We start from the raw sequence: 13,383 nt of genomic DNA on the forward strand, positions 1-13,383 counted from the left end.
GGGGGGGATTTGGCTGTTAGGCAGCAGTGCCTGGGATCCCTGCCTGGGTCCCTCGGTGTAGGACGTGCCCCATCCGCCGGACTGCTCTTGGGTGGACTCCTGGGCCGATCCCGCCTCTCGATTGATTGGGTGTGGTCCTCAGCCATCGAGGTGCAGGCACAGCAACTTCAGGACACTTCTGTCAGTCATTGTCCATGCGAAACGTTGTCAATTCACTTGCAGGCACACACGCCGGGGACTTTTTCGCTGGGTGGGGGGCCACTCATTGCAACAAATAACTATATACAACTATGCGACTTGCTTGAGTATTACCTCACTCACACTCTCGTCCTAAAGACTTTTATAAGTCACATAGTCACTTCAGTTGTACAGCTGGGTTCACGACCATTGTCCTGCATGCTTCTTCTCCTGTCCTTGTCCTGTCCTATCTTGTCCTGTCCTTCCCTCACAGGGTGTAGCACTACTGCCCCATACAACACCCATATCTAATGTTTATCCATCCATCCATTTTCTGAGCCGCTTCTCCTCACTAGGGTCACGGGCGTGCTGTAGCCTATCCCAGCTGTCATCGGGCAGCAGGCGGGGTACACCCCGAAATGGTTGCCAGCCAATTGCAGGGCACATACAAACAAACAACCATTCGCACTCACAGTCACACCTACGGGCAATTTAGAGTCTCCAATTCATGCATGTTTTTGGGATGTTGGAGGAAACCGGAGTGCCCGGAGAAAACCCACGCAGGCACGGGGAGAACATGCAAACTCCACACAGGTGGGGCCGGGGATTCAACCCGGGTCCTCAGAACTGTGAGGCTGACGCTCTAACCAGTCGTCCACCGTGCCTAATGTTTAATTGTTCTAAATATATAATGATTTACTTTTCTCATCTTGTTTACAATTGGTGCTTTGTCTTTTGTCTTCTTTTCTCACTCCCCTCTAGAAACCTTGTTCTGTTCGACTGATCGACTCTGATTCTCAATAAATATCCATTATAATACAAAGAAACCACAGCGGCAGCTTAAAAACTCCACTGTGACACAGTAAAACTGTTCCGATATAAAAGGGACACAGATCCTCCATTCTGTAGCCGAACAGGACAAAAAAAAAAAGAAAAAAGAAAAGAAAGAAATCAGAATCTACACACCTGCTGTACTTCTGGAAGACTCAAGCTAAAATATATCAAATTACAGTAGTGTCATCAGTCAAGAAATAAATAAAAAAATGTGCTCTGTTTAAAAGAATTTACAGTATCTGGGGACCAAATGTATTTAATTCACTTCTGCGGCAATTAAACAGATATTTATTGCCTCTTCAAATAACACTTTTTGTTATATTTTTTTCTTTATTTACCATGACAAAGAAAAATATATTTCTCCATTTTGTACCATTATTCTAAGAGTTAAAACTCATCCTCAATATTCATCGGCTACGTCCACAAAAATAATTATCACTGTGGCCACGATTAACAACACATTTGTAAATATAGGGACCACACTTGATAGATGTGGCCTTTAAAAAAACAAAAAAACAATTAATAAAGAGATGGGCTACAGGTGCAACGTTTGAGGTAGTCCAGTCATCAAAAAACTATTAATGCTAAACAACTGTATCTTCTTCATAGCAGATAACTACCTTAAAAGACATAGGATCATATTGCTATATTTTCAGAAAATGTGAAAAAAAAAATCAGAAGCAAAAAGTGTTCCATAATAAAGCCCTTCATCAGGTTCCATACAAAAATATAAATATAAATAAAAAGATGTCGAGAAAAAAAAAAAAAATCAGTCATGGCACAATCCACCCTACTCATCAGGGATAATCCGTATAGGGATGGCCAGCCTTCCCAGAACAACATGAAGCGTGCCATCTTGATGATTTTTATGCCCTCCTTTCAATAGCCTCAGTAGGTCCAAAATCCCAGATCTAGTAATTGTCTTGTCTTTTTGCTGTTTTTTCTTCCCAACTTTAGCCCTGGTTTTTGCTTTAGATGGTGGCTTTTTCACTGACTTTACAACAGTTGTTGCTTTTGTTTGTGAATGATTCAATGTGGATTTGGTTGGTGTGTTTGACTTCTTTGAGGTTCTTGCCTTTGTTCTATGGGGGGCCAGTGTTCCTTTTTTCGCTGCGTTTAAATTCTTTGCATTAGTTGCCATGGATCTAGCAGGAGTCACCATTGCTTTTGTTGGTGTATTCAGTTTCTTATCATTTTCTTTAGCTAAAAGAGAGGGCAATGTTGTTTTTGTTGTGTTAAGCATGATGTTTGCTGTCACAACCTTGCCAGAATTTGTGCGTTTAACAGTGTTCTTTCTTCCCCTTTGGACATTCTTGTCAAGTGGTTCATCAGATCTAAGTAATTTATCATGTCCACTGTTATTCGGGGTTCTTACAGGGGTTTCTCTGTGGGATGGTGGTTCCAGTTGAAATTTAGTGACAGCTACCTCATATTCCTTATCTTCAACTTGCTTTAGTTGTGTTTGGTTTGACTGTGAAACATGTTTAGGTGTCTCATTAGGCGTCTTGTTCACTTGTCTCTTCGCCTCTGGCTTTGCTGTAGCTATGGGTTTAGTTTTAGATTGAGGTTGAGAGGCACTTTTGACATTTCCCTTTAGGTTTGGTTTAGAATTCAAGACTTTATGTTTGGATGGAAGAGTGACAAGCTTTGTGGTGTTTTGAAGTGATTCTGCAGAGGCTGTCAATTTGTTTTTTCTCTCTTTCAGAGATGCACTGGTGGGTTTACTATCGAGGAGAATTGGGGTAGGTATGCTTTTGAGTACTGTAGCTCGTTGGCTAAGTGGTCTCTTTGTTGGTATGCTTTTGCCTGGAGGCTGTGGTGTTGAGTACATCGGCGGCCCAAGTACTGAGCTAAGTGAAGGCAGGGGCATCCTTTCCTGTAGCGAACGGGAAGTGTGTCTTGCACGTTTCATCTTGTTCATCTCTTGAGCCAGGGCTGTGAAGCCATCAATCAGGATCTCCAGCCTTCCCTCGAGTCTGCTCAAACGGGCTTCCATGTCAATGTAGCTCTTCTCGAGCTCATTGACCCTCTTGGTCTTTTCCGCAGCTGACTCAACAGCAATAAGCTCCTTCAGATGGGAGCTGAGATTACTCTGTTGATCCTCCATTCTACGGATGCTTTCCCTCATATCAAGTGTGTTGCTCTCAAGCATGCTGAGACGCTGATTAAAGGTGTTCAGATGAATCCTGAGCAAGTGCTGAAAACTGGAGTGTCTACTGGCTGGGTCTGGCGTGAAGCGTGGTGGGAGTCTGGTCGATAACCTATTGGGAGCAAGTGAAACAATGTCCGGCCCAATTTTTGAAGCAGAAAGAGTCGTACGGTGGTGAGAAGGAGTAGACCGTATTTTTCTGGTCGAGAGGACAGTTTGTGCAGTGGTAACAGGCCACTGATAGTCAACATCATCACTATCTCCACTTCCAAAAGGTGTTATCACTTTATCCACGCTGAAATTTAATACTGCTTCAGCACCACATCCCAAAGGTAGGTAGCCATCTAGCAGCTTCTCTTGGAAAGGGTCTCCACAACTGTCTGAAGATGGCATCTCTTCTCTTAATATCAAAACAGCACAATAAGGATTGGTGCTCGTATAGAAGTTCAAATATTCAATGATTTTCATTATCCACCCAAGTCTTCTGGTCATCTTTGCTATCAGAGCAGCAAAGATTTTTTTCAGCCCTCATAAATGCCTCATCTACATTTATGCTAGAGACCCAGAAAATGCATGGGGTTTGTGCAGAGATGGAAATCATAAGAGTCAACACAGCCTTTAGATCTATGTAACCAGCAAAGCACAAAAGCTGAAGCAGAAAAAGTAAAAAGTCCACAAACCAAACTAAAGGTTTCCTGAAGAAATTCAAAACAATGGTTTGTACTTGTTTGTACTCCTGATCAGCACCACGAAGGTACAGTATAATAAAAGTCTAAAGGCTTCTTTATACTCGCACAGGCGGTGACCACACTGACGTCACTGCGGCTATCCCGCGCGCAGTTTGACTTTATACTCGAGCGCAACCCACGTGCGCTGTTTTGAAAATGTGCTGCAGTTTTTCTCCAAGTCGGGGGTGTCGCTACAGCTGGTGTTGGCTAGGACACCACAGGGTGGATTTTCCTCTGCATTTTTTGGCCATTTCCGGTTGCCGTTTTTACTTTCCTTTCCGGAACAAGGAACAAAGCAACAACAATGGCTACCGTGGAACAGTGTCTGCTAGAACAAATGGACCTAGATGACCAGATGATACGTTTAATTACACTGCAAAATTGATCAAGAAGGCGTCGGTGTTACGTGGAACCAAGGGGAAAGCTGAGTACGTCATCACAGCATGTGACTAAAACGGACCAATCACGAGAGATGATGTCCGCGACATTTTGCGCGCAGCAACAATTTGTGCCGTGTGTCAAGTGACGCACAGGGGCCACGTGGACCTATGCGTCGTGATGCAATGCGGCCGCTGTCGGCCGCACGAGCGCGGGAGTATAAAGAGGCCTTAACCCAAAGTGAAAACTACATTTTCCTTAAATTCTAGATATCCAGCAACCCAGAATAGAGCAGTGTTTCCCAACCTTTAGTAAACAGAGGCTCCCATTTTACATTAGGATTATCTCTGAGTATGAATAATGATCTCAGCTCAATTAACTTTTTAAAAAATTACTTACTCAGTGTGAAATCTGGGCCTGATTTAATTGGACACAAAGCTGATACACTTTCTTTTGTGGGAATTGCAACAGGTGAATACACTGGTTAATTGTATCTTCTGGCATCTAATGGAAGAGTGTTTAATAGTTCTGCCAGTCACTTTCATTGGCAGAGATAGATGTAATTACTAAATAATAATTTTCAGACAAATTAGGTGGAATTGGATAATTTACTGAGGCACCCCCGACGAGCTCTCATGGCAAACTAGTGTGCCACGGGACCCTGGTTGGGAATCACTGGGACAAAGAATATATATTCAAAGATAATTGATTCCTGCACTGCAAATGCTCAAAGACTGGTGTAAAAAAAAAAAAAACATGACACCAACCACCAACTCACCATGTTGGTGAGTAAACCACCAACATGCGTACATCTGTTTCCTACAACTAGACCCAATGAATGCTACTGCCAGCCGTGGTTAACTTTGCTGCCAGCCCACCCAGTAACCCTAAACCCAGAGCAGTGTCCAAATGACCCTTAGAAGAAGATGTAGGGAGAAAGTACAGGAGATTGAGGCAGGACGGGGTGTACCTCTCACAGCGTCGGCCAGTGTATCCAGGGGGACAACCACATGTTGGCTGACCATCAGAGTCCAAATAACAGGTTGAGGAGAATCTGTTTAAACAGTATTTGAAGTAAGCCTTCTGTTCCACTTGTCAAAAAGCGTACCTGGTTAAACACTAAAAAGAGTGTATGAAAGTGTAAAAAAATGACCTCTATGATTCTTGTTCTGACATGAGAAATAAGACCAAAACGCGGAACATGTACCTACCAATCCAACTTTCGCCATTCTGGGTCAAATAGCCTTCAAAATCTAAAATCAAAATCTTGCTTTGACTCTACTAAAGTTTGGGTGTCATTGTTTCTACAATTGTAGTACCTAAATTGGCCCTTAAACTACGGTAAAATTGATTTTAGACATTAACTCACTGGTTGTTTGACGCTGTTCCAGGACATGGGCAAGGCTGGCATGCCTGGGCAGCTCCTGCTCCTGGGTTTCCATAGTAACCAGGCTGACACCGTTCACACCTTGGTCCATCAGTGTTGTGTAGACATTGCTGTCAAGACAGACGCACACAAAAAAGAGGTGAGATTCACTAAAATGTTGATACAGTGTGCACATAACTTGTTTTCACATGTTGGGCTCTGCCATGAAATCATTATTGCATTCCAGCACAGAGATGAAGGCAAGGTCAGCAGTGAAAAATAATTAGGAGGGGAATAATAAGACAAAACCTACAAGACACCTGCCGGTCTCCTGGTCACAGCTGCTGGCATACCCATTGCAATCACACCTCTCACAAGTGCCCAGGTAAAGACCAGAGCTGGTCCGAGTGTAACCTTCTTCACACTCCTGCAACACCAAGAAATAACACCCCAAGTAACAAAAAAATTAATAAAAAACGATAAGAAAGGGGAATCTTTGTTTTGTGTGAGGAGCCATTTACAGAACTCTCAACAACTGAAATATGAAAAATTAAGTGATTAATTCAGCAAACCGGCACGACTGGTTGAAATGAACCTTGTGTACCTGGCAAGAAGGTCCGCTGTATCCCTGAGGGCATGCACATTCTTCTACCTCAAGGGCACGCTCATTTCCAGTTGAGTGCGGCACAGCGATATCCATTTTGATGTCTAATATACTGAATAAGGCAATTTGCCTTTAGTTGCAGCTATCTTTGAATTTATTGTACATGAATTTGTTCAATTAGAAATGTCTTTCAAATGTACCTGCTCTCTGCCATGTTGTCAGCATAGGTGGCCCTAATGAGCAAGCCGCTAACATCGGCCAGGGCCATAAGGAGGTGTTCCCGTGTGCATGGTTGCCCATCAGCGCGACGCCATGCAGACTGTCAGGATGGAAATGAAAAAGTTAAGCCTATTTTGTATTTGTGGGTGCAGATTTAGCGACAAACTCCCATAATACAGACCTCTCTGAATGTCACAGTGACTGTTTGTGACACACGTGGTAGGGGCTTGATCTGGGAGTAGTGTTCTAGAGAAATGCCATTGCCCTGGAGAACCACATCTGGCTGACCATCAATCACCAGGGAACGCTGAAATGGCTCATAATGTACTGTGTAGCGTAGCTCTCCACCATACGCTGTCACCTGGTCACAACGAAGTGAAAAGAAAAGCTCATGTAGTGAGTGTAGTATTCTCTGACAAAGTGTTGTGGACTTGTCAGAATCCAGCATTGTCCTAATTTCCAAGGGCTAATGGTGAAAAGGTAGTCATAAAACGTTTGTGTCGGGCTTCATTAGGAATTTAAGGTTCAAAGGATCTTTGCTGTACGGGCAGGCCAAGTCATTTTCACTCAGCATGTTGAGGCATGACTGAGTGTGACACAAGGCAGAGAGCTGAATGAAACACCTGACTGATTTCACCACCCCCTCCACCCAGCATGCTTTCTACTGTACTTTGTTGATTTATCTCACCTTATCTCCTCTGAAGCTCTCAGGCACGACCCAGTAGTAGATATCGTTGGGGATGCTGGAAAAGGAGCGATAGACAACTTCTGAGGGGCCCCTCTGAGAGATACCCTCGCTGATAGTTCTTGTGTTGCCACTGTTGGTGAGTGTAAAAAGCTGCCCGTTCACTCCTCCTCGTACCTAGGAGCACATATTACCTGAGATGTTAACTTGGAATGCTCACAAGTCACCACAAATGCCATTTTTGCACCTCAATTTCACACCTGCAAGATTTGCTCATACAGCACATCTATGTAAAAATATCTAATCCCCCCCCCCCCCCCCCCTTTACTATTCATATCTACTGTACCTGATCTCGACTCCAAGTAGAGCTGGCACACTGTTTGGACACACCCATGCAGAAACAACGCAGACAACCCTCAGGGTTGTTCTCTGACAGGTGGAAGAAGCCTGGCTTGCACTCATCACATTGAGCGCCCGCCACGTAGTTCTGCAATAAAAATAATAAATAAAACCAGATACACGTCAATTTGGCTGTTGGCTAATTTCTTTAATAAAATCACATGTAATAGGGAAAATACGGTTCAGAAACTGAAAAAGAATGACTTATTTCCAGTGTTTCACTCTGCACTTAACAATCATACAATGTGTACCTTGCAGCTGCATGGCCTGCTGCTTGAGCTGACGCTTCCTCTGTTATCACACTTTGTTTCTGCGGGGGAGGGGGGGAGCAGTGGAAAGATGAAGACATATGGAGTGGAAAGTTCACCTAGGAATGTTCCAAAAGTGCTGCATACCTGTGCCATGAGCATATTCTACTGCCAACTCTACTACAAGGGCAAAAACCCCCAACAAACTTCACAAAAAGGCACTCACGGTGAGGAACACATTTTCCATTTGGCAGAAGAGGATTACCCTGGAAACCAGGAGCACATCTGAAACAAAAAACAATAAAATGGAGGTGAAACATAAGTGTTGCTACCGTCTATTGTATAGTAATTTACAAAAAATATTGAATTCTCTCACTTTTCACAGCGTCTTCCTGTGTAGCCGGGCTTGCAAGCATCACATGTTGGCTGTTGGTCAGAGTCAAAGAAGCAGGTGTCAGAGAACCTGCAGTCGCAAACAAAGAGCCATAGGTGAACATTTACAGTGGTGGGTTAATAAGTAGTATGTGGAATGAATGAACCATTGTTCAACTATCTGAATTGGCAGTTTTTGAAAAAACTAAATATACATTCAGAAGCCCTTACCGGCGAGAGGTTTCATAGTATGGACAAGGGCAAGGCTTGCAGTCATCCGCTCGGCCTCGTCTTGGGTCACCAAAGTAACCGAGTCGACACTTGTCGCACTGAGGGCCTTCTGTGTTATGCTGGCAGCTCTGCAGTAGAAAATTAAACAAAAGAAAAAGCAAAAGAGTTGCCTGGTTTATCCCTTTAAATGAGGTTAAAAATAATCTTCAGTAAAGTATTGGTGTTTACCAGACAGTGTCCACTGATTGGATCACAAGCGCTGGCATGTCCATTACAGTTACAACCAGCGCAGGTACCCAGATAGGAGCTACCAGGGACACGCTCAAAACCAGAGGAGCACATTTCACAGGACAGGCCCGTATATCCAGGAGGACATCTGGGAACCATAAATGTGATCATCATGAAGGCTTTACACCAGCTGTCTCAACAAACTGTGATATGTCAATGAACACCACATACAGTATTTTGATATTATTAATAGAATAGCTGAAAAACAACAAGAAAAGGTCAAAATTTGTCTCCTCGAATGTTTTGATTGGATGAGTCAGTGGGATTCCTCACAACTGTTTCGTTACATTTCACCACTGATTTCTTAATTGTACTTGTCAAGTAGTTCCATTAGTATGATCAGCATCATGATGACCATGCAGTGGGTCTTCACTTTTGGAGAACACAACATTACACAAAGAATTACCTCCTCAGAAATAATTTTGTCGAGCCTGTCAAGATGACAGGTTGTAGTACCAGCACGTCATTCCATCAATCTTCTATCAATCAGGGATTATATTACCCTTTATCTGAGAAATTAACCTATTGATTTTGATTTAAATTTTTACATTAATTAATGTAGCCAATGTAAAACATCACATCACTAGGTCTATGTTCTTTATTAGTGCTCCATTGGTCACCCTGTTGATTCTCAAATACAGTATATACTGCACAGTGTAAGATGTTTAAGGGAGCTGTACTGAATGGCCATACCAGACAGCTTGTTATCTCCCACAATAGTTTGACATATGAAGAGCCATTGACGCGTGAGATGACATGCCCAAGAAAGAAGAAAACGATGAACACCTGCCTTGCTGACATACCAATTTGTTTCCCTTACCTGCACTCTTCAACATCCTTAGCATGACCCCGAGTACTGAACTCCACAGTGGTGGTATCCATGACGATATCACTGAGTGCCACGCTGACCATGTGGTTGTCATAGATGGTGCGGATGCTGATGCTGTCCAAATTAGCCAGTGTCATCATTAGTTCCTCCCGGCTTACTTGCCGTCCGCTGGAGTGCTGCCAGTTATCCTTTACAATCACAAGATTTGTTGATTCATTAAACCTTATCATGCATGTGGCATCTCATATTTACACATGTACAGTGAATAATTATTTTTTACAATATACACATTGCACAGCGTTCCTTAAGTACATACCTCAGTGAATTTGATTTCTCGCTGGTTGACCACACCAGCAGAGGCGTCACTCCCTCTGCGATATACAAGCCTGCGCCCATTCCCAACAAGTATTACGTCCGGCTTCTCCACAGGCTCAGAAAGACCGCGGGCCAATGTGAAGCGCACTTTGTACTTCAGTGATCCTCCATAGGAATCAATCTAAAACACATAATAACCAACAATATACACTCCGCTCCAAAAATATTGGAACAGTGAGACCAGTTCCTTTATTTCTGCAGTAGAATTAACACATTTGGGGTTGACCTTAAAATATGAATATATGTACTGTATGTAAAGAAATCAGGCCTTTAAAAAAGACATACCTTGTTACCAAGAAACTGGCGGGGCAAGGTCCAGAATGAGTCCAGGTTGAGAAAGCGACGTGACAAATCAACAAGCTGGAACTCTTCCATCTCAGGGTTGATGAGGAGTTGAGTGGAAGAAAGAGGGGGAGTGCCTGGTCTGGATGGGTAGCTGACATTCACTCCTGAGTGTCAGAAAATAGACGTTAATTCTCCCCGCTTTTCAGTCGATACGTATGTGAAGATGAGGTGAACATTTCAGTATTTCAGTTGTAAATTTGATGTGAGCATTCTTTCAATCAGTTTAATTAGTACCTTTAAAATCTTCCTCCTCGGTGAAACGCAGACTGATCTGATTGCGGAAGCGTCCAGTGCGTTTGCAATTCTTGGTGATTCCAGCACAGAAGCAGGAAACACAACGGCCTTCTACACGGAAGTGACCGTCTGGGCAGTTGTCTGGCAAGGTCAGGACAATTTATTTCCCTAACTGGATTCAATTTCATCCATGGCTTGCTATGAAAACCATCATGCTTTTACTTAAATCTACCTGGATTGGGATTGGAAGAAAGTGTTAGAACCCCATCAGGAATACCAAACACCAGACCTTTGGCGTTGATGGCCTCGCAGGTGTAGGCCCCCTGATCGGCCTCCTTCACGTCACGGATTGTAAGAGTGCCACGACCGTTCTCACTGGTCATGGAGATTCTGGGAATACATGGATACAACACAATGTTATTGATCAATATTCTGCAACGTTTCTTGTGCGGCATTTTCACTAACATCAAATAAGAGGCAGTTGTGAAATAGTCAGGAAAGCCATCTAATGACAAATTTACCAAAGGTGCCTAAGTTTCTCTTAAAAGTATCAAAAACTACTGGTATTTAAAGCTGAAATCCACAACTTTTTTGGTTAAAAAACAAATATAGCCAATACGAGAAGCGATGACAAAATGCTGATTAAGCCTGTCAGCTCCTCTAACATCTTGCTGTATTCTTCAATAGTTTATTTATTTTTTTTGATAACTAAACAATTGGCCCAGCTGGTGGCGCAACAAAAATGACGAAGAAGTAAATGACAGCACAGAAATTCGGCATTTTGCCGAGCAATGGACGGAGCGTAGTTGTAAAATGGTGATTAAAAATAGTATTTTCAGTTTCTGTAGCATAAAATAGTCATACAATAATTACTGTGTAAACGAATACAATAATAAAAATTGCCACAAATGAACATCTACCTCTTTTCGAGGAGCCGTTGGCTGCCAGCAGCAGTGTGGGTGGTCACGACCCAGCACTCCTCTCGCCACTACTGATCTGTTTTTATTGCTTTTGTTGCTCTCTTGTCTTTTAATGTGTGTAAGTTAACTTGCTAGTGACCCAGCAATCTGGTTTGCGAGAACTTTTATCCACTTGATTATAGCGTTGAGCTTTGTAATACTGCTGCTGCTTTACCACCTGTCATGACAAGGAGAGGTTCTCCCAGCCAGCTGCCGCGACTTCCCAAATCTCCCTACGGACGTCGATCGACGGTGACATACAGCTGAGGTACGGAGACGTGTCACGAAAAGCACGATTGAGATGGGAAAAGAGGAAGAAGAGCAGGACGCCAGCCAAAATACGTCTTCCATGTCTGAGAAGCGGACCCCCCACACACACGCACACACTGCACAATGAGCCATTGGATATGTGGACGCGCGTTTGATGCCGCACAAACAGCATGTTGTACTTGATCACATTGATTTAGCCATAAAACGATAGATTAATAGTTGGAAGAAATGGGTTACTACAGAATCAGAATGTGAGATGCTCACTTATTTGAAGGGCTGGTGAGAGGCACAAACGTACGTACGTATAATGCTCATTTTGGCCACAGCTTAGCTTTTTTATCCACAGCTACATTATAAATATAGTTAAGTATTGTTGTAAAACACTAATATGTTTACTATCTGATGTACATTATTTGAATGGTTTAGGAGGAGTATGTATGTTTATGTCTCCACATTAACACATCCCCTGCTATTGACGGCTTTAGAAGTCAAATATCCATATTAACTGGGAAGGCTGGCACTGTACTGTAACTCCGCAGTGGTTAGTGAATGTACTTGTACGCTGAATAATGAACTACTGACACTTTCTCTCACCTTTTTTATTTACCTCGCGTTTCGACAGTTCAATAATACACTGCGTTGGCGTATATTCACCAGTAAGGGTTTAGGAGAGGGGGAGACGGGGACAATTGGACTCACCGCCGCCTACGTCATATAGATGCGACGGAACCGCTTTATTGTAATGTTGAATTCCAGCAGTAGAAATCGCGGATTATAACTTTAAAACAAATTTTGGACAATTGCATGGATATGAATACCAATTATCAATCAACAGTTTCTTCTTCTAACATAGAACAATGATGTGTGAAAGTGAGAGGAACATTGGTTGACAACAAAATGTAGAAAGGTGACATGGCATCATTCTCTTGTGTCGGTTGCTATGTAACAGAAATGAAGTTGTTTCTTTAGTACATTAAAATCCCACAGAGATTAAAGAAAGCTGACTGTATCAGTTCTATTTTGTTGAAATACAACAGCATTCTTGTTATAAACCAGAATTTATTCATATCGGAGAATTTGAAATTCAGTCGAACATTGTAACTAACGGGATGCTAGAAAGTGACATTCAGTGAATTTGGTCAATTTGAGTGTCTTACTAATTAAAAACCAGAGTAATACGAGAATAATCAGATTGGTTGACAACTGATTGAACCAAATGACGCCGAATAATCTAAAATGTAAGTGTAACTCATGGTCTCCAACAAACCCACCTGCCGCTGATAGGGATGTGACCCCAGTTCAGCCTCCAGGTGATGATGGGTGTTGGCACTCCAACAGCCTGACAACTGAATGTTACAGTAGCTCCCCGGGAAGCTTGAATGGATTCTTCTGGTGGGCTTGTCACAGAGGGAGGGGCTGTTTAGTGTAGGAAAAAAAAAAGAAAAAAAGATCTGCTTAAAATCCATAGTTAATTCACCCAGCAAGACTGCTTGGAATTTGGTGATGCAGTGAGACTCATTAATGCAAAATAATTCACTTTTAGTTCAGCGGAGAGGATGTTTCACAAAAAGATCTGTGTCTGAGCTGACCCATGTGCGAAGAGTATGTGGTTCACAGAAAATTAGTCATAGTGTACAAAGGAGCTCAGAGCTGACTAAAGAGGAAAAAGAAGCAAAGCAGGAGTGCAAAATGT

At 42.7% G+C, this 13,383-nt stretch overlaps 1 protein-coding gene across 13 annotated transcripts in view; it reads right to left on the reverse strand.

The window, feature by feature from the left end:
- The window catches only part of hspg2 (heparan sulfate proteoglycan 2), a 116,721-nt gene that overhangs the window by 45,292 nt on the left and 58,046 nt on the right, over nt 1–13,383 (reverse strand). For 12 of the 13 annotated variants that reach the window (XM_061793929.1, XM_061793981.1, XM_061793946.1 and 9 more), the window contains 19 exons: nt 12,962–13,106; nt 10,694–10,851; nt 10,462–10,602; nt 10,168–10,331; nt 9,824–10,003; nt 9,499–9,695; nt 8,619–8,766; nt 8,391–8,518; nt 8,164–8,250; nt 8,014–8,072; nt 7,791–7,849; nt 7,487–7,627; nt 7,144–7,317; nt 6,637–6,816; nt 6,437–6,555; nt 6,237–6,348; nt 5,946–6,059; nt 5,636–5,763; nt 5,237–5,320 (listed from right to left, as the gene is read on the reverse strand). In XM_061793929.1, the coding sequence (XP_061649913.1) occupies nt 5,237–5,320; nt 5,636–5,763; nt 5,946–6,059; nt 6,237–6,348; nt 6,437–6,555; nt 6,637–6,816; nt 7,144–7,317; nt 7,487–7,627; nt 7,791–7,849; nt 8,014–8,072; nt 8,164–8,250; nt 8,391–8,518; nt 8,619–8,766; nt 9,499–9,695; nt 9,824–10,003; nt 10,168–10,331; nt 10,462–10,602; nt 10,694–10,851; nt 12,962–13,106 (2,518 nt within the window). The remainder of the gene's footprint in view (nt 1–5,236; nt 5,321–5,635; nt 5,764–5,945; nt 6,060–6,236; nt 6,349–6,436; nt 6,556–6,636; nt 6,817–7,143; nt 7,318–7,486; nt 7,628–7,790; nt 7,850–8,013; nt 8,073–8,163; nt 8,251–8,390; nt 8,519–8,618; nt 8,767–9,498; nt 9,696–9,823; nt 10,004–10,167; nt 10,332–10,461; nt 10,603–10,693; nt 10,852–12,961; nt 13,107–13,383) is intronic. The other variant, XM_061794008.1, reaches the window with a different exon arrangement.

This window comes from Phyllopteryx taeniolatus, chromosome 1 (genome assembly GCF_024500385.1).
Source record: "Phyllopteryx taeniolatus isolate TA_2022b chromosome 1, UOR_Ptae_1.2, whole genome shotgun sequence".
NCBI lineage: Eukaryota > Metazoa > Chordata > Actinopteri > Syngnathiformes > Syngnathidae > Phyllopteryx > Phyllopteryx taeniolatus.